Source organism: Camelus bactrianus, chromosome 3 (genome assembly GCF_048773025.1).
Source record: "Camelus bactrianus isolate YW-2024 breed Bactrian camel chromosome 3, ASM4877302v1, whole genome shotgun sequence".
Classification (NCBI taxonomy): Eukaryota; Metazoa; Chordata; class Mammalia; order Artiodactyla; family Camelidae; genus Camelus; species Camelus bactrianus.
In genome coordinates, this window is record NC_133541.1 from 66,543,866 (window position 1) to 66,570,029 (window position 26,164).

Sequence of the window (26,164 nt, forward strand, 5' to 3'; positions counted from 1 at the left end):
ATGGAAACAGTAAAGGATGCATTCCACTCTTTCTTTGACCCAACACTTCGACAGCAAGTCTATGACAACTCTTTAAAGCTGAGCTCAGACAAAATATAATTCACCATGTGCAAATTTATCTAAACTTTCCATGAGACTACATTTATTTTCAGCCAGTACCAACCAATCCTGTCATTTCTAAGGTACCTTGTACAAAAAGAATTCTTATAAATTAAAAATGTAATAAACTACCTACAGTCCTAAATTGTGAAAACTATATGTATACTTATAGTAATAACAATGTCTTTTATTTTAAAATGAAGTCTTCTTGAAAAATGATTTAAATTGCATCTGCCTAATTTGTAGTTTTTACTCAATTTTCACCCGAAAAAGTCAATAAAACTAAAAACTAAATACGTCTTGTATGTGTTATCTCGGCAGTCAGAAGACTGGAAAAGCAAGCTTTAGTTTTTCTTTTGGATGTATAAAGCCAGATTATTTTTTCAGATTCTATTTAAAGACAGAAAACAGACCAGTTTTGTGGACCAAATATAAATATTACTATCTCTATCTACAAGTGACCAACCAGCACCTGAGGAATTTAGGAAGTATTCCCAAACCAGGAAGTGGCAGAGCAAGGACTCTTGTCTGGATTCTCTTTTCAAAATTTCGAACCCTCCTTACCAGTATATTGTCTCTCTTAGCTGGAGAAAGCGACTTTCAAGAACGGAAAGAAAAATGAGAGAATAACAATAGAAGAAGTCCTCTAAGACGGTCTAAGAAGTTTAGAAAAAGATTCAGATAATCAGAGATTCTATTATGGATGGCTTTCACCTTTTCAATAAAAATCTGAGTGTGTCCACTGTATCCCAGACACCTGGGATACAAAAATGAACAAAGAAAGTCCTTAAATAAAGGAGCATGCAATATAAAACAAACACTTTCATAGATGATTACAATAAAATATCATAAAAGCAGTAACACAGACGTGCTCTATGCAAGTAAGAGAAAGGGCGCCAACTTTGGGTGGCCAAAGTCCGAAAAGGCTTTATTTGATAAACATTGCCAGGCACTATGCAAGAAACTGGGGACAGTGGTAAATAAAACAGAATGAGGCTCTCATGGAGCTTACGTTATAATGGGAGACAGCAAATAAACGAAGTCATCCCATGTAGTAATAAATGCAATGAAACTGAGTGATGTACAGAGAAGACTGGGCCCTTACTTTAAATTGGAATGTCAAGGAAGAACGCCCATGGGACAGTAAGAAACGACTGAGAAGTCAGGGGTGTGTGCCACTTCAAAACGTTATCGCTTAATCTCTGGGGCAAAGTCAGCAAGTTTTTAAAAACTAAAAGGGTTATTCTACAAAGGGTTTACTTTCAGGCTAATAGTGTAACTTCGCCATAGCTCAAAATCTCTGGAATCAATTTTCATCCTTCCCCCGTTTGAAAAATAAAGGAGAGACCTCTTTTTCTTTCAATTATTAGGGCTGCTCTCAGCGAGGGTGGTCGGGACGCCCTCGCGGTGGCTGCGCGGAGGGCTGTCCTCACCTTGATCTGGAGGCGCAGAGTCCGGATAAGGCTGCGGTGCGTCTAGGGTAGGTGCAGGGCCAGGTGCCAGGCAGAGGCCGCCCACTCACACTGGTGCTCGGCCACCACAGCCGCATCTCCCCGGCGCCCTGGCCCGCCTTCTGGGCCGCAGCCTTCGCCCACACCCGCAGCCTCCCTTACCCAGCTGCAAAGGGGTACCCCAACACCCCTCCTCCCACTGCCAAACATCTGCGACCCGAGGCCTTCGGGCGGGTCCTCGCAGGCCCTGCTGCACGTGCCCTGACGCGTGACGTAGACGCGCCTGCCGCCCGCGCCCTGACGTGTGACGTAGATGCGTCACGCACGGCGCGGGGCTACGACAGGCGTCGGGTGGGGAAGGCCGGGACGGATTACGGGCGCCGGGTGCCGGGACGTTCCGGAGCCGCCCGAGTCGGTATTCTTGTCCTCAGGTCTTGTCCAAACGGCCCCCCATGCAGGAAATGGCACAGGCACTGAGCGTGGTCTTGGCTTCTCCAGTTTACCCGTCCCCCGAATTTGCATTCCCTTAGAGCGCTCGCAGCTGAGACTGAATTGCCAACCCAGAGAACTGCACTTCTGCCTAAAATCGGAGAACCTCGGGCCACAGGGATTTGGAACTTTGTGGGGAAGAGCAAATGGTGCTGAATGTGGTGGATTTAGTTGTGATGAAAACGGAGGCTCAAGGGCTAGACGTCCTGCAATACATCGTTTTGAATAAAATGGATCATGGCTTTAGGAAGAGAACCCAGGAATAGTATCAGCAGAAAGATTTAATCCTAAAGCTAACACCTTTTAATTTTTGTCAACCCAGTAACCTTAGTTTTTCAGAGGTTTCTTCACCCTCAATCCACTATCCCACCTAAAGTATCAAGTTTCTGCTAAATCACACCAGTAATAGTTTTTCGGGGGGGGGGAGCATAAAAAACAATGTAATACGATGTGATATGAATATGGGACTCCAAGAATAGGAGTAAAGAGACCCTGGGATGTTAGTGTCAGGCTTGATCTGACTGCCTGAGGAACTACAGTGACTTAACCCCTTAGCTCAAATTTATTAATCAGTAAAGTGAGGGAGTTGAAAGAGTGATCTTCAAAACTTTCTATCTGACCTTAGCAACTGTCCTAAATTATCACAGGTAGTCATTACATATTTTTGTAACTATGATTTCCCCAGGATCAAAACCAAAAATTAGGGCGTTTAGTGCAGGGAAATCAAGGATGTACCTACAGCATGTTGGCAAGGAAAAAAAAAAAAAAAAGAACGATTCTTAAAGCAACATTTCTAAAGTTTCATTAAACTATTCAATTTTTAAAGCACAACAGATGAATACATTTCAAAATTGGCCTTTCTTGGTTTGTATAAAGAAAGCAGGCTGTTGATAAAATTCTTCAATGTAGCAAACAGTAGGAAGACAGGTATTTAGATCTCTCTGTTCCTTAGATCTTGCAACTTTCTTACCAGCCAAAGTTTTCTCTTCCTTTTGCTTTCTCAGCTTTCTAACGTCCCATTTAGATTAACCCTTTGCATTCTGGCCCCGTAAGGGATTTTCTTTAAAGTCTCCATCACCAACTCTAAGTGTTTTCTCAGTCTCCACCCTTTTCAAGCTTTATAGTATCTGATGCTATATGATATATTGATTGCCAGTACTACTTAAGAAAGCCTTTTTCTTTCATAAGATGATTTCCTTTATTTCCCTGGCTATCCTGTTTTCTCTTCCTTCTTCTCCCCGTTTCTCCACATTCCAAAGTCTTGTACTTTACCCCCCCTTTTTTTCCCCATTAAACTCTATTCTATGGCAATCACATCTGAACATTGTCTGAATTTAATCTGTTGCAGTACATTGTTCAGTCCAGCCTTACACAGATATGTAGTTGTAAAGGGAGTATTCAATACTCTTTCCAGATAATTGTGGATATTCCTCTTTAATCTGATGCCAGCATTCAATGAGTGATAGTTTCCTAAAGGTTAGCTGCAATGTAGAAACCATGTACTATGTTACATTAAAATTTATTAGTCTGTCTTGCACTTTGAATGGATCTTTTATTAAAGCATGATTTTGGAACATCATATATTGATCATTTTAATAATATTGGTTCTCTGAGTTATGCAGATCTTCCATTGACATGTTGCATTAGTTTATACAATATATAACAACCTCCCTGACTCCTCCTCCCTGCCAAAACAAAACACCTTTGTTAATATCACCACCACTCTTATCAGAAAAGCCTTTAAATTTGGGGGAGATAATAGAGCTATCTATTATTACATAGAAAATTATTCCAAATTTAGCAATTTAAAACAAAAAACCATTATTATCTCACAGTTTCTGTGTGTCAGGAATCCAGGAGTGGCATAGCTGGGTGGTTCTGGCTCCAAGTCTTTCAAGAAATTGCAGTCATTTAAAGGCTCAAGTGAGAGTCAGTCTGTTTCCAAACTCACTCAATGTGCTGCTTGGCAGGCTTCAGAAGATCCACTTCCAGGTTTACTCACATGGTTGTTTACAAGCCTCAAGTTCTTGCCATATGGGTCTCTCCATAGTTTGCTTGAGTGTCCCTATGATGTGGCAGCTGGCTTCCCTTTCCCAGGGATAGGAGAGAGAGAAAGAGAGAGAGAAAGGGATTGAATAAGAATAAGAGCGTCAACCCAAGGCAGAAGCCCCAGTGATTTTATAACCTAATCTCAATATGATAGCTCATCACATTTAGCCACTTCAGTTCACTAGAAGTGGTCCAGGCCAAAAGGGGAGGGAAACTAAGCTGCACCTCTGGAGCAGAGCTGGATCACAGAATGTGGAGATGTATCTACAAAACCACCACAAGTTGTCAAGCTCATGATGCCAGATGCAAGCTCTCCCAAATTCTAAGTTTTGCTTTAAAGCTCAAGCTTATCATTGGCAGTAAACACTGTCACTTGTTTTCCTTGAAATGACAGGCTTACATTTTTCATTTTTGAGAAAAATATCTTACCACACACTCAATTCTGTATGACCATAGATAACAAGTGGACTGGATGTGGGTACCTGTGAAGGGAGCCAGCCTGATATCCTCACAAAACAGACTCCACCTGAAGGGGCAGTGTGAGAGAAGAGGCCCATCAAAGTCCAAGGGCTTCTCAGTATTGTCATCTACCCAGAAATGCAGTGGGAGGTTTCTAGAAGGGTTCTATGAGACACAGTCACCTTTGACTATTTGCCACTCCTGAGAACACCAATGCTAGTCACAACCATACAGGTAAATAAGAGCTTTTCCCGTCTTACCTTTCCTCCTTCCCTCTTGCAGCTTTGAAAAGGCCCAAAACAGCAACTGATGAGAGAAAAGGGGTACTAAGCAGAGGAAAAAAGCTGACCACAGCTCCCTCCTTCCTCCACTGTAGACTTCCAAGCCTGGAGCAAACCTAGGTATGAAAAAGAAGAAGTTTAAATGGAATGAGATTAGTTTGGATTACTACACTAGACTGGACCCTAATTACTAAAAAGAGACTATTTGTTTATTGTCTGAGAACAAACGCAAATCTATAAAACCTATCTGAGAATTCAAGGGTGGAACACAGTGAGTTGGCACAAATTGACAGTGCAGTTTGAAGGACAGTGGATGAAAAGAGATAGATGCTTTCAGCCTGCACCCTACTGAATTCAACTCTTGTAATAAAGTGGTTACAATAACAATTTATTGAGCACTTATTTTTGCCAGGCTGAGGTCCTGCTGGTCATGTTTCAATGAATGGACAAGATGTGCTTCTGTTTAGGAGGATGGTGTTTTCAGGATGATTGGAGCCAGGCTCCAATTAGCATGCAAGATAGATTGAAAGTGAAGCAAGATTAGGATCAGCATAAACGAGTTTCTTCTGCATAGCACAGGGAGCTATATTCAGTATCTTGTAACCATAATAAAAAAGAATATGAAAACAAGTATATATGAATGAAACAACATGCTGCACACCAGAAATTGACACATTGTAAACTGACAATGCTTAAATTAAAAAAAAAGATTAGGATCAAGGAGATAAATTAGGAACACAGTAATAAAATGAGGCCAAAGTGGTCCCTATAGGGACAAAATAGAGGTAAATGGACAAATGTAAGGAATATTTGAGAGGAAAAGGAACATAAAAGTACCTACTTAGATATAATATGGTAAATAAAACAGAAGGAAGAGTCAAAAGCAGCTTGAATTTTTAAAGCTTGTTTGGATGGGAGAATAATAGAAATGGAAGAAATACAGACATTTGGCAGAATGAGTGGGTTGGGTGGGTAAGAGTGGCAGGAAGAAAATACTAGTTTAATTTTGTTTTTTTACATTTCAAATTTAGGTGACAGTGGGGCTCTAAATGCAAATATCCTACAGATATTTGGAAAGTCATTTATTTATTTGTTCATCTAATATTTCTTGAGAGCCTACTTGGTATCAGATACCATGCCAGGCTCTAGTGGGAATAACCTGGTAAAGAGTTGGAGTTTAAATGGGACATGTGAGCCAGACAGAAAGATCTGGGGGCCCTCATCATAGAGCTGTTCCCTGAAACCATGAATAGAAGTCAGTTTTCTACTGAAGAATGTCAAGAAGAGATGATTTCTGGGTATATTTACAGTTAAGGAGACACAACAAATGACAGATGGGTGAGGAATAAATCAAGATCACATGTTGTAATTATTTTTATATTAAATTCTAACCATTTACAGTTTATAAATATTTAATTATGACAAAAAAGAGCAGTCTCATAGTAGCTGTTCATATTTTTTAAACTTTTTACTTTGGAATAATCATAGATTCACAGGAAGTTGCAAAAGTAGTAGAGGGGTTCCATTTACACTTCACTCAGTTTCCCCTAATGATTTCATCTTCCATAACTATAGTACAGTATGAAAACCAGGAAATTGGAATTGGTGTAATCCACTGATGTTATTAAAATCTCACCAGGTTTACATGCACTCACTTGTGTGTATGTATGTGTATAATTCTGTGCCATGTTATCACAGTATATATGGATTCATGTACTCTTTCATCAGTTGTTAATTTTTTTTTTCCCCTCCTTCCAGTTACTTAAGTAACTTGAAGAATCCACACCACAGGAGTTTTTTTTTAAGGACTTTTTTGTAGTTCACTGATACTCCCTAATGTTCAAACAACCAAATAGAGCAAAGATCAGAAAGATTTTTAAAGTATTTAATTAGCAAGAAACTTGTAAATGTTTTACACTGTTGAATATATTGAGCCAGATTCTTCTGTAACCTTTAGCCATTGTTCCCCAAGTTCTTATTAGTCAAATGTGAGTTATGATTTCTAAAGTCCTTTATAACCCTGCAGTTCTACAATTTTAGAATTCTCATTCCTAGGTCACTTGGTTTCTTGATGTAAAGCATAAACTTGTGGTTACTGCATTCATTCTTTTGAGTTAGAGTCAGTTGCTTACCTTATCTGACAGGTGACTAGTGAGGCAATTAATCACTGTCTTCTTGTAAATAACATCCTGTTAGCTTGAAAGATTTTAACATAGCTTCCACATGTGGCTGCTTCCTTCAAAGGGCTTCAGTATGTTAGGTAATGGGAGAATAAGCTAATAATTCTAACAAAAATAACTTGTATTTTTGAGTGAAAATATCTGTTACCTCATTATTTTTAACAACAATTTAACTAAAACATCATGAACCATTTCTATTCTGGCAACATAGGGTATATTAGCATGAGTTTCATTCCTACTTAATTAAATCAAAATTTGTGATACTCTGACCTGAGCTAGACAAGGAAAAAGCTTCCTCTCTTTAGGAAGAAAATAGTATTAGGTCAATTACCAAGAAAAAGAAAATTCTTACTTATAAACTGATTCCCCTACTCCCTCCCCCAAAAATCTGTAATTAATTTCACTAAAATAGTAAAAGACTTTGTGCTTGGACAAAAGCATTAGTAGAAGACCCATGTAAGTAAACTCCATGTTAAAGTAAATATTTGCAGGCTGAGTAAACACCACTTTGTAAAAGAGTTCATGGGATATAGACTTTATTCAGTGGTCACATTAGAGACCTTGACAGACTTCCTTGGTTTTACATATTGATGGCAACACACAGGAACAGTAAAGTTAGATTTCTAATTCAGTAATGCTCTAGGGAAAAAAAGAGTAAACTAAAACACTTCATGATGTTACTTTTACTGAACTAAAGTTAATGGAGTAATTTAAATTCTTAAAGGACGGTTCAGTAGCTTGTTGCATGTAAAACTGTACTCGTAGTTCCATTTCATGATGCCAAGATTCTCTCAAGGGAAAAACTTAAGAACACAAAGTATTTGCTTTTAGTCAACAGAGTTGGTAGAGAAGAAAACCCCTCTCCAAGAAGTACAAAACATAACACAGTAAAACCCAAGTGTTTAAAAATAATTACAGCAAAAACAAAGCAGAATATATTTATTTATATATATATAAAACCTTAACATTTGGGGCAGAGAAGCTGAACCCAGTTTATTCTCATATTTAAGAATCCATTTTGTAAGTACCCATCGAGAGACAGAATGCCACTAACTCAGGGAGGGAGGCCTAAATACTCCCAATTTACAGATGCTCAGAGGCATTAGATGATTTTCCCCTCTCACACAGCAACCGAGGGGCAGAAATGAGGTAAGAACCAAGTCTTTCTGACACAAACATTTACTGCTTCTAGGCATATTCTATGCTAATATCTAGAAATCATTCCTATATCTTCATTTAAATAAACAGCATAATCTCCACTGAAGAGCATTTAACACTTTGCTCCCACGTATTGTATGTATGTATGTATGCATTTATTTATTTATTTATTTATTTATTTATTTATTTATTTATTTATTTATTTATAAGTCTCAATAAAGCACCATTTGTATTAAATCAGATGACCTTTTAATTCAATTAAGCTGAATGTTATTTTCTACTTATTGGAAAAAGAAAATTCAAATTAAATATAAATAGAGGAAAACAGCATTTGTAACATATATATCAAAAGGCTAAAATCCTCAATTCATATAGAAATCGTAAATAAATACATAAACATGCCAAAAGAAAAAATACTGGCAAAAGCAATCACATAGGATTCCTCCATTTAACAGATATTTTCTGAATGCCTTCCATATACCCTGCACTGTGCTATGAGTTAGGAATAGAATGAGCAAGTATTTATTGACTTTACACCATACTGCTAAAAAAATGGTTTACTTAGGATAATTCCGTCTGACAAAAATGCATATGTACATATACATAAACTACCTGGAAGGATACATATCAAGTGGTTATCAATGGGTGTTTTGATTTATTTATTTGAAACATAAAATAACAACATGCATTTCTTTTATAATACATTTTTATAAAAATTATAAAACTTACAGACATAAAATTATTCAATTATTTCACTTTTATTATTGGATGATAATTTAGCTGACTATAGAATTCTAAGATTCAGTAATGTTTGTTTCTGATATTTAATATTTTTATGAAAAAAATGCTTCTGTGTGAAAACACTCTGTGTCAAAACAGTAGGGTCAACATGGCAAGACCTAACCCTTCACTTCCCCATTATACTATGTAAGTAATTGTATAAGCCTTGCTCTTGCTAGCAAAAAGCACATTGTCTCTTTAATATAAAGCAGGAATATTAAAAAAATGAAATGAAACTATCAAGTGAAGATGCCCAGGCAACTGGATATACAGATCTAATGCTCAGGAGAGAAATCTGGAGTCTGAGAGTTTGAAATTTGAGAACCATCAATGGTAGACAATTGTAGAAGCCATGAGAAGAGATGAAAGAGCTCCAGAAGGGACAGTGTATAGTATGAGAGGAGAAGAGGTTTAGCACAGAACCCTAAGAAATGCCATTAGATAAAAGATTGGCAAAACAAGGTAACCCTGAGAGTGATCACAGAGAGGGAGAAAAAAACAACGAGCGTGCTTTGTAATAGAAGGAAAAAAAGATGGCATTTCAAAAAGGGAGAAAAGGTCTGCAAGATCTTGAGAAACGTGATGAGTCTTTAGGATTGGGCAATAGGGAGTCTGTTGGTGACCCTGAAATAGTGCTGAAACAGTTTCAGCAAGGTGAAACTGAAAACAGCAGCTTGACTGGAGTGGTGGGGATGAAAACTAGATTGTAGTGAGCTGAGAAATGAGTAGCATGGGAGGAAAGAGAGACTCATAGACAATCTTTTGAAGAAGTTTGGATTAATCCTTAAATAATAGAATTTAGCAAAGTTGCTGAAGGCAAAAATCAATATCAAAATCACAAACAGGTAAAAGATGAAATAGGAAAAAGTTTTCCTTTATAATAACATATAAAATATCAAGTACCTAGGAATAAACTTTAAAAAGTCAGGTAATACCTCTATGGAGAAAATTATAAAACTAATTGAAAAACATTAAAGAAGACCCACAGAAATGGAGAGATATGCTATGTTTATAAATTGGAAGACTAAATCCCAAATTGACTTACAGACTTAATGCAATCCTAATTAAAATCTCAAGTGATTTTTTCTCCTGGAACTTAACAATCTGATTCTAAAATTTATATAGGATTGCAAAAAGTCAAGAACCGCAAGAGACGCTTGAAAAAGTAGAATTAGATGGAAGAGCTACCTTAAACTTTAATAATTAAAGCAGCATGGTATTGGCAGGATTGCCAAATAGATCAATGAAAAGCACAGACCCATGCATTTATAAACACTTATATGTATGAAAGATGTGGCACTGCAGAGCAGCAGGGAAAGGATACTCTTTCATTAAGTGATGTTTGAACAACTCAATATCCATATGGAGGAAAAACCTGTACATTTATTTTGCAACATATACAAAAGTCATTTCCAAGGTAGATTAAAGACCTATCTTTGTAGAATTTGACACAACATTGTAAAATGATTATAAATCAATAAAAAATGTTTAAAAAAAAGATATTTTGAGAAAGAAAAGTTATAACTTTTATCACAAAAAAAAGACCTATCTTTGAAAGGTGAAATATAAAATCTTTGAAATAATACAGAAAAAGAATTACGATCTCAGATTAGGAAGAAACTTCTTAAACAAGACAGAAAAAGTCCTAACTAAAAAATAAATATTGATAAAACTGACCTCATTAAATTGAAGAACTAGAAAACTGAAGAAAATGAAAAGATAAAAGAATGAGAAGACACATTTGTAACAGATATAGCCAATAAAGGACTATAATCTAGAATACAAAAATTCAGATCAAGGAAAAAAAACTACCCAATATAAAAATGGACAATAGACTTCAATAGATACCTCATGAAAGAAGAAATCCAAATGGCCAATAAAATCAACCTTATTATTTGTCAGGGAAATGCAAGTTAAAATCACAATGACTTAATTCCCACTGGAACTGGTGAAAATTCAAAGGTCTGAAAATAAGATGGTTACTTTGGTGAATATGTAGACTCACTTATGTACTACATGTATAGTGTAAACTGGAGCCACCACTTTGGAAAATTGTCTAGCATTATTGCATAAAATTAAATGTATGCATATTTCATAATGTAGTAATCTCAGTCCTATGTATATACTGTAGAAAAAATAGTGTACATATGTGCATGTACAAGAATGTTCATAGGAGTATTATTTATGATAGCCAAAAACTGGAAACAACACACATATTCATCAATACTAGAGTCAATATATAAACCATAGTATATTCATGTACTAGAATTCTATATAGCAATGAAAATGAATGACTTGTTGTTACATATAACAATATGGATAAAACTTCTGTAAATAACACTGAACAAGGGAAGCATGACACAAAAGAATACATACACCATGACTCCACTTATATTAAGGTCAAAAGCAGTCAACTAAATTCTCTAAGACTGCATACTTGGGTAGTGTATTGGTACACTCAAGCCAGGTAATTGAGGATTGTTTAATAAAAGGTGTGGGAAGGGTTTAGGAAAAGCTAGCAGGCATGGTACAGGGTCCTAGGGCTCATAACAGCAGGAGCCATAATGATCCCTAGGCATAAAGGGGTAAGCTGAGGGAACCCAGAAGGAGACAGTTGCATGAAGAGGTAAGTCTCACAGGAGCTGTGGCCTCTGATTGGTATGATGGCTAATTTTATATGTCATCTTGGATGGGCCATAATGCCCAGATAGGTGGTCAAATCTTTCCTGCATTTCTATTAAAATACTGTTTTTCAATATGAAATTAACATTTAAGTCAGTGGGTTTCGAGTAAAACAGATTACCCTCCATAATATTAGTGGGTCTCATCCAATGAGTTGAAGGCCTTAATAGAACAAAGACTGACTTCCCCAACTAAGAAGGAAGTCTGAGGGCAGACTGCTTTTGGACTTGATCTACACTCTTCCCCAGGTCTCCAACCTGCTGGCCTAACCTGCAGATTTTGGATTTACCAAGCCTCCACAATTACATAATCCAATTCCTTAAAATAAATCTCTCTCTCTCTCATATGTATGTATATATAACAGTGTTTTTATATGTATACACCCACACTCACATACCCTGTTGATTCTGTTTCTCTGGCTGACCCCAGTGAGTACCGTCGGTGACAAAACCAGTCCAGTTAGCCCTTGGAGAGATGCTATAGGAGAGGAGCCAGGGGAGGGAAATACCCTGTCTCATTCTGCCCTCTCTGATCTCCCCATTGCTTAAATGCAACTAGAAGCCAGAAAGGAAGAGGAGCCTGCTGATATAGTTCATACAAGCTAGCTTCCCAGTATACAGAGCAGGGTGGAGAAGAGAGAAGAGCAGGCCTTGACAGGCAAAGAAAGAGTTAAACTCATTAAAAAAAAAAAAAAAAGCTTGGAAATTATTACCATAAAATTCAGAATGGTGGTCACCTCCAGAAGGCTGAGAAGGTAATGACCCAGAAGAGACACATGGGTTGGGGGTATTTCCTTGATTGGATGGTGGCTAAATGAGTATTTGTCTTATGATTATTCATTAAACTATACATTTATGTCTTGTGCTTTTTTGTATATTTCATAATTTAAAAGTTTAAATAAGAAAACAATGCTCCACAATAGGAACTTGTATAATAATCTAAAAATCGTAATTATTTTCCAGGTGAGCGAGTTTGTAACACTTAAAACAAGTCTGTTTAAAAAACTAGAAAATTTATTACAGACAAGCATGTAAGTCCTAACCAGTGAAAGAACTAAATAACTCAGAACTTAAAAAAAAAAAAAATTGCTTCCAGCCAGAGAGGGGAAAAGAATAGTAGCTGGAGACTTGGACATGTTTAAATGCTGATAGTAAAGATCAGTAAAGAGGTAAATGTTGAAGACACAGGAGGAAAAGAGGAAATAGATGGCGTGCAGTCCCTTTAAAGTCAAAAGGAGAAGCACACATAGCCAAAGGGACTAACCTTGAATAAGATGAAAGATATTTATTGCACTGTGACTGAAAGGGGAAAAAAAAGGATGTATGTGGCTGCACATAAATTTGTCAGCTTAGCAATGGGAAGCTCAGGAGAGTTCCCTATCTGATGCTTCCTTTTTCTGTGTGACATAAAACATGAGGCGGGAGAAGAGGGCAAGATGCCAAAGTCAGACTTGGTGGACAGTGAGAAGGTGTGGGCCACTTTTGAAAACAAAAGCATTTACTAGGTTTGCCAGGCAGTACTGAATGTCCGATTGAAGATGGAGACCATGAATCTGTAGCACCATTAATCTGCAGAATTATGTGATTTTCTACAGTAAAATTTAGCAATCCAGAGATGGGTATAAAAAATTAGACACCTGGGTTGATCCAGAGTTGTTGAGGTTTTGGACTGAAGGACAATAGAACAAGGCATGTGAGCATAGCGATAAGAGACGCACTATGAAGTCTCAAATGCAAAGGGAAGGAAATGAAGACAGAAGAGGGCTAGCAGAGAGGGAGGAAGTGGAAGGGTCAGAGTTTGGAGATTCTGTAAGAGCATGAGCAAGGAGCAACTGAGTGATGGAAACAGAAGGGTGAAAAGTTGCGTGTTCAGGTTGTAGAATATTGGAATGCATTGTTTAGAATGCAGTAGCAGTTGCAGGGGGTGAGAATACCTGTGTTCTGACCATGGAGCAGATGGGTTGAAGTGGAGTAGAAGTGAAAGTCACTGAAGATAAAGAGGCTAAGATGTTGAAAGGATAATTCATGTGGACACTGACATCACTGAAGACTATGGATTTACTGGGGTGGAGAGAAAAACAACGAACAGCATATGTGTAAGAGGGTGAGGTGGGCAGCTGATTGGAAGGTTGCTAAATGATAGCGACAGGAGAGAGGGAGAAGGGAGGATAGTTTCTCTTGGATCTAAGAAGCACAGAAGTTCTTCAGGAGGTTGGAGGAGTAATGGTCTGGTTCTCCGCCTCCACTCTGATTGGAATTCCAGAAGGTAAACTAGAAAAGTTTGGCAGAAAGCAAAGCATAAGCAAACCTAGATGACCAGGATAAGGTATAGCTGGAACTGTAATAAGGATATCAGGGAATAGGGCATGTTAGGTTAAACTGGCTATAAAGTTTTCAAGAAGAATTTGCCCTAGAAATACCCTGATATTGAGTAGTGGGTGGTCCTGGTGGCCTAGATGCCTGGGTAGGCTCTGGAAGACTTCGAGTTTTTAGGTCATTCCTTGATATGAGAATCTAGTAGTAAAAAACACATGTGTATTATACATAGTTGTTTGCATACCTGTTCAGCAGGTTATCAGATTCCTTTGAAGCTCTGGGTTAATAACCATATTTAGAAGGTGGCTTTGTGAATGTGGTTGTTGGATGATCTTTGTGGGTAATTCCATCATGCAGCAGACATTAGTCTCTTCTAAAAGGCTGTATCTGTTAATTAGAAGGGAAGACTTAAGAAAACTGATCAAGGCATAAATTGTTCAATGCAGTTTTCTCTGGAAAATGTTGTCTCTATAATAATTCAGTGCTGCCATAATGCAAAATATCCTTGGGAACAAGATGACCTGTACCTTAGGTACTTAATAAATGTTTGTTAAACTGAAAGGGAAACAAAGGGCTTCCCATGTAGACTTTCCTACAGGGAAAAGAAGGTTGGCCACGTATCCTAGATTTCAAGACCCTTTGATAGTTAACCTTCTCATTATAAATGAACAAATTGTTATTCTAGTTTACACACTGGCCTCTTGTGCATTGAGTTAGCACAAACTTCATCCCTTGAGTATGATCAACTCTGGGCACCCTGACAAAATAAAGTTTCTGGACTTGCAAAACCAAGGAATGAGCCCTGGAAAATGTGACTTGACTGAGGCAATGTCATCCTGAGGCTGGCCTGAGCAGCCCAGCTGGCCTCTCCCTGTGACATTTCTAGCATGGTTGTTTAGAACAGCAACTCTATTTAAATCAATTTGACCTCCTGCAATAAAAATCTTTGAGACACAAAGGAGTCGTTAGCAAAACATTGTTGTAATCATCGTTAATGCAAGAGGACCGAGTAATTTATTAGAAATCATGGTGAGTTACTAAAATACACTGGCTGAAAAATGCCTCCTAATTCTAGAGTCTAGCGTGAGGAGTTACTAATTGTGTACAGCTTGTGACTGTTCATGGGTAGCGACCTAGTGACAGACTGTTCCATTTTCAGGCTACAGCTAGTGAGTGAGTACTAAAACACTTGTAACAAAACAAAACAAAGCAAAGGAAACTGCTTTTTTGGCCTGTTTTGTATTTTTTGTATTATGCTATACTTCATTGCTTCTTGAGTTATGCCAGGGTTGCACATTTCTGAGTGTCTCATTCTTTTTGTTCATAGAATCATAGAACTTTCCCACAATTCTGAAGAGTTAGACATAATGACCTATAAAAACAAGATTTTTTTTCCAACGTGGCAAACATTCCAGTAATAATTACTGATTATTCTTCTGTTTCAGTTCACCCACAAAAAGATAGTTTTAACTAACTAGTTCAACAAAATATCATTTCTTTCCAGATTTCATTAGAAGGAAAGAGTTTTCTCACCCCTCAGAATTTCACAAATTCTCCCTAAGATTTGTCAATTTCCATGGTATTAAACCATGGTATGTGAAAGAAGTCACAGTATATACAATACCCATCCTTTAACTTTACCTAATGTCAAATAATTTAATTCTTATTATTTTTAAAACTTTTTTTAATTGGTAATTCTTATTTTTATATTAAATCAACAAATGATATGCTATGGCTTAAAGGCAAAACTTGAGAAGACAAAAAAATCCTGGGTTTGTGGTGGGCGACTTATGCTGCTACCTGGGTGGGAGGTTGCAGATGGGAATGTTAGTGGCTTTGCTCAAATACCTCTCATTTAAGGGATGTTCAGTGGAAAGTCTGAAGCTCTACTTGCCACTGGGATTGGTCCAGAAGCACCTTTGCTTTTTGTTCTTCCTATTTATCACTTCACTGAGAAATGCCTGAATGCCTTTTAATGTAGATTGAATTGCCTGGTCTCAGCCTGGTCCTAACTCAGAAAGGAGTTTGTGACACCAGAACATCTTGAGGGAGCATGTGGCACAAGCCCCATTAGCAGAAACTGTATCAGCCCTGTGGGAGCAGGGCAGCTATTGGTTGGAAAGGGGGTTTGGATCTGGCTACAGCAGGGTGGGGGAAAGGGAGAGAAACTGCTAGTATAGCTAGAGAGATGAGAATAATCACACGCAATGTTTTAATTTGAAGGTAAGAGAAGGCAATCCTCAACAAAAATGATTCTCAAATCCCAGATTTAGATTTTTTAAATTGAATGGGTTCTAAACAAGAGCGTGGTGAGGAGTGTCAGTAAGAATGAGGCCCCGGGGATCTCTGGAGAGAGTGAGAAGCGGGGGAAAAAAGAAAGAGAAAACATTGCCCTTCACATTAGCTAGGTGATCTGTGAGAATGCCAAAAGGAATATTCACCAAGGATACAAGCTGCCAACTTAGTATTTAATGGTATCAGTAGGGATTTCCTCAGATAAAAAGATCATTAAGAAAATTTCAATTTCTGTTCACTGTAAAAAGAGTTTGTCGCGGCAGACAGGATTATAAACTCAGAAGTGAAAAGTAAAAAGCAAGTCTAGAAAAATAAGATCAGCAGCAACGTGTGAGGGGAGAAGTCACATTAAGCAGCTCGTGATGGCTGTTGAATGAAAAAGGAGAACATCTGAAAGTGTGCTTGTGAAATGCCCCAGGTGGGGTCATGCCCAGCAGGTGGCCTTGGCAGAGATGCACGTACCTGAACAGGGCAAGTAAAAGGAGCACACGAGATGGGGAAAGATTTAGCAGGGATTTACCACTGGAACTGGCGTAACTTTTATTACAGTTAAAGCTAGAGCCAGATGATAGAAATATTGAAAACAATCTGTTTTTTAATGTATTCGAGTTCTTCAAAAAGGAGGTCTATCAGCAAAGTATTACACCATTTAAATCTAATATCCTGTATTTCTGTATGGCTACAAATGGAAAACTTCAAAAAATAGTATGCATAAATAAATGACCCAGTCAACAGTGCTTGATTATGATACTTGCATGTATATTTTTCCAGGACTAAATAACAGAGCAGGCATATTAAAGACCAACCAACTAGGTTTCTTTGAAGTTCACACCTTTGAAAAATATTGGTGAGAAACAGGCAATCCTGATTTCAAGGAACATATGTTCTGGCATTTTTTAAAGTAACATTAACTGAAAAACAGGACAATTGTTTCAAAAACATGATTAGGCACAATTATAGGGGTGGGTGGATAATATAATTTCAGACAAACCAATGAACATTTTAGACCTTTTCTGAAAGAATTTAGGATATTTGGATTTTGCAAACAGATAACTCACTTTATTTTCACTTTAGCTTCTCCAAACAGAACGGATGATAATGCAGCCTTGCAGTTTAGAAGAAATCCACAGTTTAGAAGAAAACTGTTGACTATCTCTCTGGGAAGAATTATACAGGTAATAAAATGAGTAAAGTCAACTTTTCTCATGACTGACTGACTGTATGGTTACTGACCCTGGTACATGACTTTGCTGAGGTTGCTCTACGTGACATACGTGCAAGCTCTTGTTAAAAAAAAAAAAGTTAATCTTGAATTTTATGATTTTTCTGTAAATTTGCAAACTTTATCTCTCTCATTAGATTAGTTAAAACAATACAAATACATTTTTCACTGGGCTGATTTCTAGGCAAGTAGGTTTGCAGTTTATCTGTGTTAGCTTCTCCTATCTCCCCTTTACTTCCTCTCTCACAGCCTCCTTCGCCCCAGGAGCCAGCCTGGTGCCCTGTTCTGCTTCCTGGCAGCCCAGGACTCCACTGTGGTATCCTTCTAAGCTTGCTCTCTAGGGCACAGCCTTAGATGCCAGACTAGTGGTCTCCAAACCTTTTTTGACTGAACTCCCTATCAGAAAGAATTTTGAGCATATCCCCAATCTTTATAAATTTGATGTGCATATATTACTGTTAATATATTATGAATACAATAAAACATACTGAAACAGAAAATTTTAAATAGATGAGATTGAAGTAAGTCATATTTTAAATAATTTTAAAATGTATTACTACTAATAATACAAAGTATTCTTTTCTCTAAAATGTTACTGTTAACAAAGCTTTTAAGGAGAACAATAACTGAATATGCCTCATTTTTTAAATCTTGGTTCAACATTTTGTGATACAACAATGCAGATACCTGCTTTTATATTCAGTTTATTTAAAGGCTCTCTGAAAAGAGTTCACAAAAATATGGGCATTTAAATGGAAGAACTACTTCATTAGCTGGGTTACTAAATCACACTTATTTTTCAGTCTCATCACTCATTTTGCAAAGATTGTGGTTAAATCTGATGTGTACATTTCCATCTTGCCTAATGTTACTTAAGTGGATCCAAAAATTCTATACGATATCAGAGTTTTTATAGGTTACATACATTTTTTAAATCACAAAAATTACATAACAAAGGAAATATTTTCAAATATCAACATAGCATAGCAGGTAATGGCACAGAGCCTGAAGCCAGTTGTCTAAGTTAGAATGCCAGCTCCTGGATTCTCACTACTTCTACAGTTGTGGACAAGTTACTTAGCCTCTCCATGCCACAATTTTCTCTCCTGTAAATTTGGATAGTAATAGATCTTTCTCAAAAGGGTTGTTATGAGAATTAAATAAGTCAATATTTGTAAAGCACTTAATATGATATCTGGTATATAGTAAATATATTTAAGTATGTAAAGGAATATAGGGAGAATTCTCACGCCCTGCTCTTGGGAGTATAATACTTAAAATCACTTTTGAAATCAGCTGGGTATTATCTACCAAAGTTGTACACACACATTCTCTGTGACCCAGCAGACCTACCAAGATACTATATTTTAAAATGAGTGATCCTAGCAACTTTATTTGTAATAGGCAAAAATCAGAAATAACCTACATGTCCATCTACAATGGAGTGGATAATGATTATTTATATATGCACTGGTTGCTGTTCAGCAATAAAAAGGAATGAAAGGGATAAACCACACCTACAACAGCATAAATGAATCTTACAAATGATGATGAGAATAAGAACAAAGACACAAAAGAATGTGTTATAGTGTGATATCACTTATATGAAATTCAAAGAAAAGAACCAAAATATTAGTTTAGGAATGCACATATAGGTGGTAAAACTGTATGGAAAAATAAACAAATAATCATCACAAAAGTCAGGCTTATGATTATCTCTAAGAAAAAAAAAAAAGAGGACCGTAACTGAGAAGGGGCACCAGTGGTATGTGTGTATGTCTGTGTGTGTGGAAGTGTGAGTGTGTGCACCCTTGCATGAATGCTGATAATGCTCTATTTTCTGGCCTGTGAGATTGCTTAGGAATGTTTCTTTTACAATTATTAACTATGTGCACAGGTATTATGCACTTTTCTGTATGTGTGTTATATTCACAGTGAAGAATTTTTTTTTTTAAAAAACTGCTATACAAGTCTTGTTTTTAACAAAATTAACCTCAGTTTCTGGCTCCAGCTTCTTTGCTGGAATAACTGGTGTATGAGATATATCTTAAATGAGTTTCATGTTGTTGCTCTCACTGCAACTTTAGTTTGGAATCCTTCCTTTCTTTAAAAAAACCCTTTTTTTAATCTAAGTAACTCATCCATCAGTGGTTACCCTTACACAACTTTTGCATAAAACACAGCTTTTATTTTTTAAAAGTCAATTATTATTGCATATATCATTGAAAGATATAATAGAAAAAGAATATCTTCTCTACTATAGCTTTCCTTCAGTGGTTCACAGAATTGTCATTTAAAAATGTATTTCATAATTGAAACACAATCTAGTAAATACCACACTGAAACAGAATCTATGATATACCATAGCATGAGACATATTAAAAACTTCTGTGCTTTCAGTTTAACCTTACAATAAATTCCCCACATTGTGCAACATGTTCCAAACTTGTGTTTTTGAGTCTTTAGCAATGTTTTATATGCATGTTTTCAAGATATTTGCTATCAAAGGAATGCATTTTTTTCCCATTTGTGTTCCATATATTATTTCAAATATTTTTCTCTTCACAAGAAGAAAACTGTCTTCCCACTGGTGTGTTGCTTTTTGACTTTTCATTTTTAAGAAAGCTCAGAAGAGGCTTCATGGTATTTATAATTGGTGAGTTTTCTTTAAAGTATTGGCTTGAATCGTACATCCCTTAAATATGCTGGAAATACTGTTGAGCTTTCTACTGGAGTTTGGATGTCTAGTTTTTAAGTAGTTAGCTAATTGTGACTTGTTCAGAGCATCATTATCTATTAACTATAATACATACTTTGGGTAAAGTTGATGTTAGCAAAAGTAAATGTAAATTCATACTTAAAACAGTTTTAAAAATCATTTTAATCATTATGGCCAACTTCTTGTCAGGTCTGATCAGCTGTTAGTTTTTGATCTTGCAGTGTGGCTCCCAAAGGGTGCCAGAAACGTCCACTCAGCCCATGGCATTTGCTTGCTCTTGCATTATTAACACTGTCTCCATTGGTCCATGCTGTAATAGTTTACTTAAACATCATCCATAAATCCATTTAGTCAGATACAGAAACTGCAACATGTGGCAATACGTTGAAAGTGAACAAAGCAGAGAGCCCTCGCCTCCCCCAGCTGTGTGCTGCTGTGCTCCCACCCTCTCCCCAGAACGCCCCGGGAGCCTGCCCCCTTACAGATCAGGTTGGGGTGCCACTACCAATAGTCATGTTAAATATTAGGAGAGCTTAATTTCTTTCCCCTTTTTTAAAAATTTTTGGTAAAAAATATGTGTTTGTAAATAAAAATTCAATACTTTATTCTGGAATTCCAGTAGTCATTTTCTACTCCCCTAAAATTTTGTTTTTAACGTTAGAAATCCCTCCTTTTTAATGAAAATAAACATGAAACTCTAATTAAAAAAAAAATAAAGATGTCAATAAGACTGCTCTGACTGACTGAGATGAAATGGGGAGGTGCTCAGATCTCCCTAGGCATCTTTCTCCCCCACCTCCTCAGATTCCTTGGTGGAAACCTAGTTTCCTTGAAATATGGTTGGAAAATCTTACTCCAAGCCTAGCTCTTCAGACCTGCCCTTACCAACACTTGTTTTCTCTCTAGTCATTAAGGAGCTAGCATGATTTCCAAAGGCTGGAATATAAATATTCACAATCCGGGGACCAGTAATAGCTGGCCAAGTTATCTTACACGTACCTTACACTGACATGTGGTTACATTTCATCTGGGGGTAAGAACATCCAGCAGAATGAATATGAAATGGTTGCATTCCAGCCTCGAAAATAGACAAACATACTGTTTGGGCTGAAGGACCTTCCTTGTGTGTTCCACAGTGACCTTGAGGTTGGAGGACATATGATAATCCAATTTGTTACACTCTGGTAAAAGTGAAAAAAAAATTAATGCTATTAATGAGGGAAACTACAAACATATAAACCAAATAAAATTTGTAAATAAAGGGGAAATAATTATTTTTAAAGTAGTCTTAAAATAATTATGAAAAGAGTCTTTAAGATACCAGGAAATGGACCATCTGTGATATTATATTAACCAAAATAAGTAATACTAGCTGGTGTAATAATTGACTCCAAAATGTCTGGCTTAACTCAATATTTAAGATCTATTTTCTCACTCATATCAAAGTACAATGCATGCTGTGAGGAGCTTCTGCTATAATCAGTCATTCAGGGACCCATGCTGTAGATTAACAAATTCAAACACATGGCTTCAAGGTTGATCTGGCTTCATTCAGTTGGTAGACGGAAGATAAAAAAAAAAAATGGAGAAGGCATACCTCTTCACTGCTCAGCAGGGGTCATATTCCACTAGTAAGAATTAATCACGGGGCCCTATGTACATGCAAACACTTTGGGAAATGTAGTTCTTCTATGGGTCCTGGAAGAGAAAATGGGTTTGGTGAGCATCCAATCAGGCTTTGTCATAGATACAAAGGTTGGTCTAAGGGATTCCCAATCTATAACTTGAGTATCACCAGGTCTGACTTTGGAAATCTCTTAGGAAGTCTCTACCACTCTTTTTTCTGCCTGTTATAATAAAGGGATCAGAACACAGCACTAATTGTAGCTCTTGCTGTTCCCTGAACAAGCCACAATCTTCCATGCCTCTACACTTTTGCATGTGATTTGCATATGATGTTCGTCCATTCTTTACAATGCTTCTAACCTTCCCTTCCTCCAAATCTAGCAAGCTCCTCATCTTTTAATACCTAAGACAATGGTTACTTCCTCCATGAACTTCTCTCTGAAGGCACTGATCTCTTTTTAATGTTCATTCGACTTTATCCTCATACTTTGTAACTACCTCTATTACTGAATGCATAAGCCTGTATTATAATTTTTAAGGAATCAGTATGCTTTCACTATTGAAATGGATGCATTAATATTCATAATATAGTGACCATTAATAATAGATTTAGCTTCCCAAAGGTAGGAACTGAGTCTTGTGTATTTTAGTATCTCCCATGCCTTCCCAGCATAAGCCTGTATCACATGCTCAATAACTGAGAGAAAAATGAATGCTGCTTCCCTTTCTGCCACTTCCCAGCCAACTCTAACACTCAAGCTCTCTCTCTCCCTCTCTGTATTGTGGTAAAAAACATATAACATAAAACTTATCATCTTAACCATTTTTAAGTGTGCATTAATGTTAACTGTATGCACCTTGTTTGCAACAGATCTTTAGACATCTTCATCTTACAAAAAGGAAACTATACTCATTGAACTCATTTCCCTCTCCCCTCAGCCTCTAAGAGTTTGAATACCTTAGATACCTCATATAAGTGGAATAATGCAGTATTTGTCTTTTTTATGACTAGCTTATTGCCCTCAAGATTCATTCACGTTGCAACATACAATAGGATCTCTCTCTCTTTTAAGGCTAAATATTTCATTGTGTGTAATATACCACATTTTCTCTATCCATTCATCCATTTCAGTGTCTTTGTTTTTTTGACTTGTGGTAACCAGAAGGAACTGATGACCCAAGAGAAAATGTGATCTTGTATTCTTAAATATTTCAGGATAGTTTAGATTCTAGAGACTAAAAGAGAAATTACACTTGAGTGCAAACAGAAATTAGATTTTTTAAAAAATCAGTGACTATATAAAGGATGCCTCCCATATACCGTATCTGAGCATGAGAAACTATTAAACTACTTTCAGCAGAGCAACCAGGGCCCATAATAAAATGCTGTTCACATTCCCAAGGCCTCTTACCCTAGTCTTTTCACTGCACTACTCAGCACCTCCTGTTCCATACCCTCAAAATAGCTCTGTTGAGAAAAGAAACAGCAACACGTTAAAGTAGGGCTAAATAAATAAATAAATAAGAGATAAACAAGAACTCTTTCAACACAGAGCACTTGTAAGAATTTTCATGTTTAGGGAGAAGTGGAGCCCCAGAGTAAACTCTGGCCCTTTTTGGAATTGGTGGATTCCAGTGTTCATTTGCACTGAGGTAGTCTGAGGCCCTTCAGGGACATTCATAACCTTTACTTCAGTGCCTTATCATCAAAGAATCTAAAGTATCCTTGCCATTAGCATGATCATTATTTTTTCAGTTGGTCTGAGGCGCTGTTAAACATGTAGCCATAATGTCTATTCAAAAACCTCCCAGTAAACTAGCGTTTAGCTTGTAAACACGTTAAACACCTCACACGTAACTACTTTCTGAAACTATCGCAGTAAGAACCGCAATACTTAGAAAACAAAAAAAACAGTTTTTGGTAAAAGATGCTAAATATAGCTTGAAGTAGTAACTAATCCTCCCAAATTGGTATTAGAGAATTAATTGGTGTGCGAACAAAGAACCATTCCTGCACCAGCATGAATGTTGCCTTTATGTTTTTCTGACAAGTATGATTCTAGAAAACAGCTGTAGTACATGTTGACGAAAGATAAAGCGGCAGACGTGGTAAACCACTTTTGATCAAGACCAAGAGGAGAAAAAAAATCGGGCGGCTGCAGCGACCAGCGGGCTGGAGTCTCCAGCTTCCCTCACCTCTTTTCTTCCAGTCTTTAGGGAGCAGGGGCCTCACCGCCCCACCCCCACCCCCCTTTCCTGGCTCTGGTTACAGCCTTTCGAGTTGAACAAACTTGCTGCAGGCGGATTGGCGATCGGGAGCTCCCAGACTGGGGCGCTGTATTTATTAATTTATATTCCGCGGCGCCCCGTGTGGGCCGCTCCTTTGTATCCGGCGGCCGCAGCCCGGGCTCCGGGGCCTCAGCGGGGAGCGCGGCCCCCACGTCCGCCCGACCCCCAAGGCCGGCACGTGCTGCTCCCGCCTGCCCAGCCCGCCGAGGGGGCGGAGGCCCGGCTTTTCTCCTCACCCCTTCTGGGCCAGAAGGAGGAGGAGCAGCAGGAGCAGCAGGAGCAGCAGCAGCAGCAGCAGCAGCAGCAGGAGGCGACAGCTGCCGGGCCGGGGGAGCGCGGCGGAGCGGGGCTGCGGCGCCCGGCGACTCTCAGCGGCGGGGGATGTTTCCGGGCACTTCCTGACTGGCTGGCAGCGCGCACACGGCCGGACTCGCACGCCCCCGGCCCCCCTGGCTCGCTCGCTCGCTGGCTCGCGCCGGCCCGCGCTGCGTCGGCCGCGCAGCTGTGGAGGCGCGCTAGGGGGACGCGGCCGGGGATGAACTGATTGCGGGCAAATACGCCGCCGACGGGCCGCAAGAGGCCGTGAGGAGCCTCTTTTCTCCGAGTCGCCGCCCTGCCCTTGGATTTGAGATCATGTACGTACGCATCGCGGTCCTGCCATTGTCTCTACCTCAGCGCGTGCGGTGCGCCCCAGGGCGAGGGGCTCGTGCCATCCTCGCCGCGCGCTGCCCACCCCCCCGCACTTCCTGTTCTGCTGAAAGTGATCCTCGCGCTGACCACGCGCCTCTTCTCCCCCTCGCCCTCGTCTCTGTCGCGTAGGTCCATTCACATCGTGGCGCTGGGGAACGAGGGGGACGCGTTTCACCAGGACAATCGGCCGTCGGGGCTCATCCGCACTTACCTGGGGAGAAGCCCGCTGGTCTCAGGAGACGAAAGCAGCTTGTTGCTGAACGCGACCAGCACGGTCGCGCGTCCGGTGTTCACCGAGTATCAGGCCAGCGCATTTGGGAATGTCAAGCTAGTGGTCCACGACTGTCCTGTCTGGGTAAGGGGCCACAGCTGCTCTGTGCAGAGGCCGACGGAGCTTTTCTTTCTTTATTTCCTTCTTTTTCTCCTCCCTCCTTTTCCCCTTTCACGAATATGGACCGTCCGGTCACCTGGGTAGAGCTTTTAAACATTTTGGGAGAAATCTTTGGTCCTTCGTTTCATTGGGCAGGAGCCAGCCTAGTCAAAGAACGCTCTTAGAAGGCTCTTAGAAGGCAAGAAGCCCCAGTGGGAACGTGAAGCACTTACGCATACACTTCACGACCGTGGGTTGTCCCTTGGTAGACAACTGACAGTTAAATGTGCCAACCCTAAGGGACAGGGTCACTGAGTTTCACCAGCAGAGAGCAATATCTTTCATGCCTACCCTGTGGGTGATATAGTAATACTAGTGTTCTAAAAATAAAGCTCTCTGAAAGCTCAGCACAGCAAAAATGCATTTCACTGAGACAGCTCAGAAATAGGACCCCTGGAAAGGAGGAGAAAAGACAGGGAGAGACTGAGAATTAATTTTAAACGACTCATTTATAGCACTATCCACCGTTGAAAATTTTAATTAGTGCTTTTAGTTTTAATAATGCAGATACTCTTAATATATTTAGCCATTTGTTTTTAATGACTCATAAATCAGAAATATTACTAATACTGTTCTGGGATTTTAAAAAGCTTTAAACTTGTGATAATTAAAAAAATTGTAATGAAGTTGACAAATCCTAATCTAATTCTTGAGTGATAAAAGGAGAAAATACATAAATGTTTTCAGTACACAATAGCATCATATTTTGAATGTTTTCACATAATGTTATTCCAAAGTTTCTGGTTTTTTGCTGGTATTGAAGTTATATTGCAACTAAAGATTATATTTTATAACAAGAAAGTTTAATGTCCGAAAAAGAGAATGCAAATTATCATTATGTGAGATTTACATTTAAACTGCAATTTAAAAAACTGAATGAGTGGCTTTAGGGAGCTAATACATCTTTCTAAAGAAATATGTAGAATGTACATAGAAACATTTCTTATGCA

General features: G+C 38.4%; 1 protein-coding gene and 1 long non-coding RNA gene across 7 annotated transcripts in view; one reads left to right on the plus strand and one right to left on the minus strand.

Annotated features, from left to right (window-relative positions):
* Positions 1–2,825: 2,825 nt before the first annotated feature.
* On the minus strand, positions 2,826–25,137 carry LOC105064576 (uncharacterized). Of its 6 annotated transcripts, none has more exons than XR_006722757.2 (7): positions 24,996–25,137; positions 23,218–23,273; positions 21,777–21,877; positions 21,179–21,360; positions 14,188–14,330; positions 4,808–4,944; positions 2,826–4,127 (listed from the first exon to the last, which is right to left on the minus strand). It is a non-coding gene; the product is annotated as an uncharacterized LOC105064576 (long non-coding RNA). The 6 variants fall into 6 exon arrangements; XR_834867.3 differs by lacking the exon at positions 24,996–25,137 and adding an exon at positions 24,738–24,904; XR_006722756.2 differs by lacking the exon at positions 24,996–25,137 and adding an exon at positions 24,765–24,822.
* Positions 24,191–26,164, plus strand: part of RHOBTB3 (Rho related BTB domain containing 3) — a 47,433-nt gene continuing 45,459 nt past the window's right edge. Inside the window, exons 1-2 of the mRNA XM_010949551.3 lie at positions 24,191–24,729; positions 24,914–25,139. Coding sequence (XP_010947853.1) covers positions 24,728–24,729; positions 24,914–25,139 — 228 coding nt within the window. The 5' untranslated portion in view covers positions 24,191–24,727. The remainder of the gene's footprint in view (positions 24,730–24,913; positions 25,140–26,164) is intronic.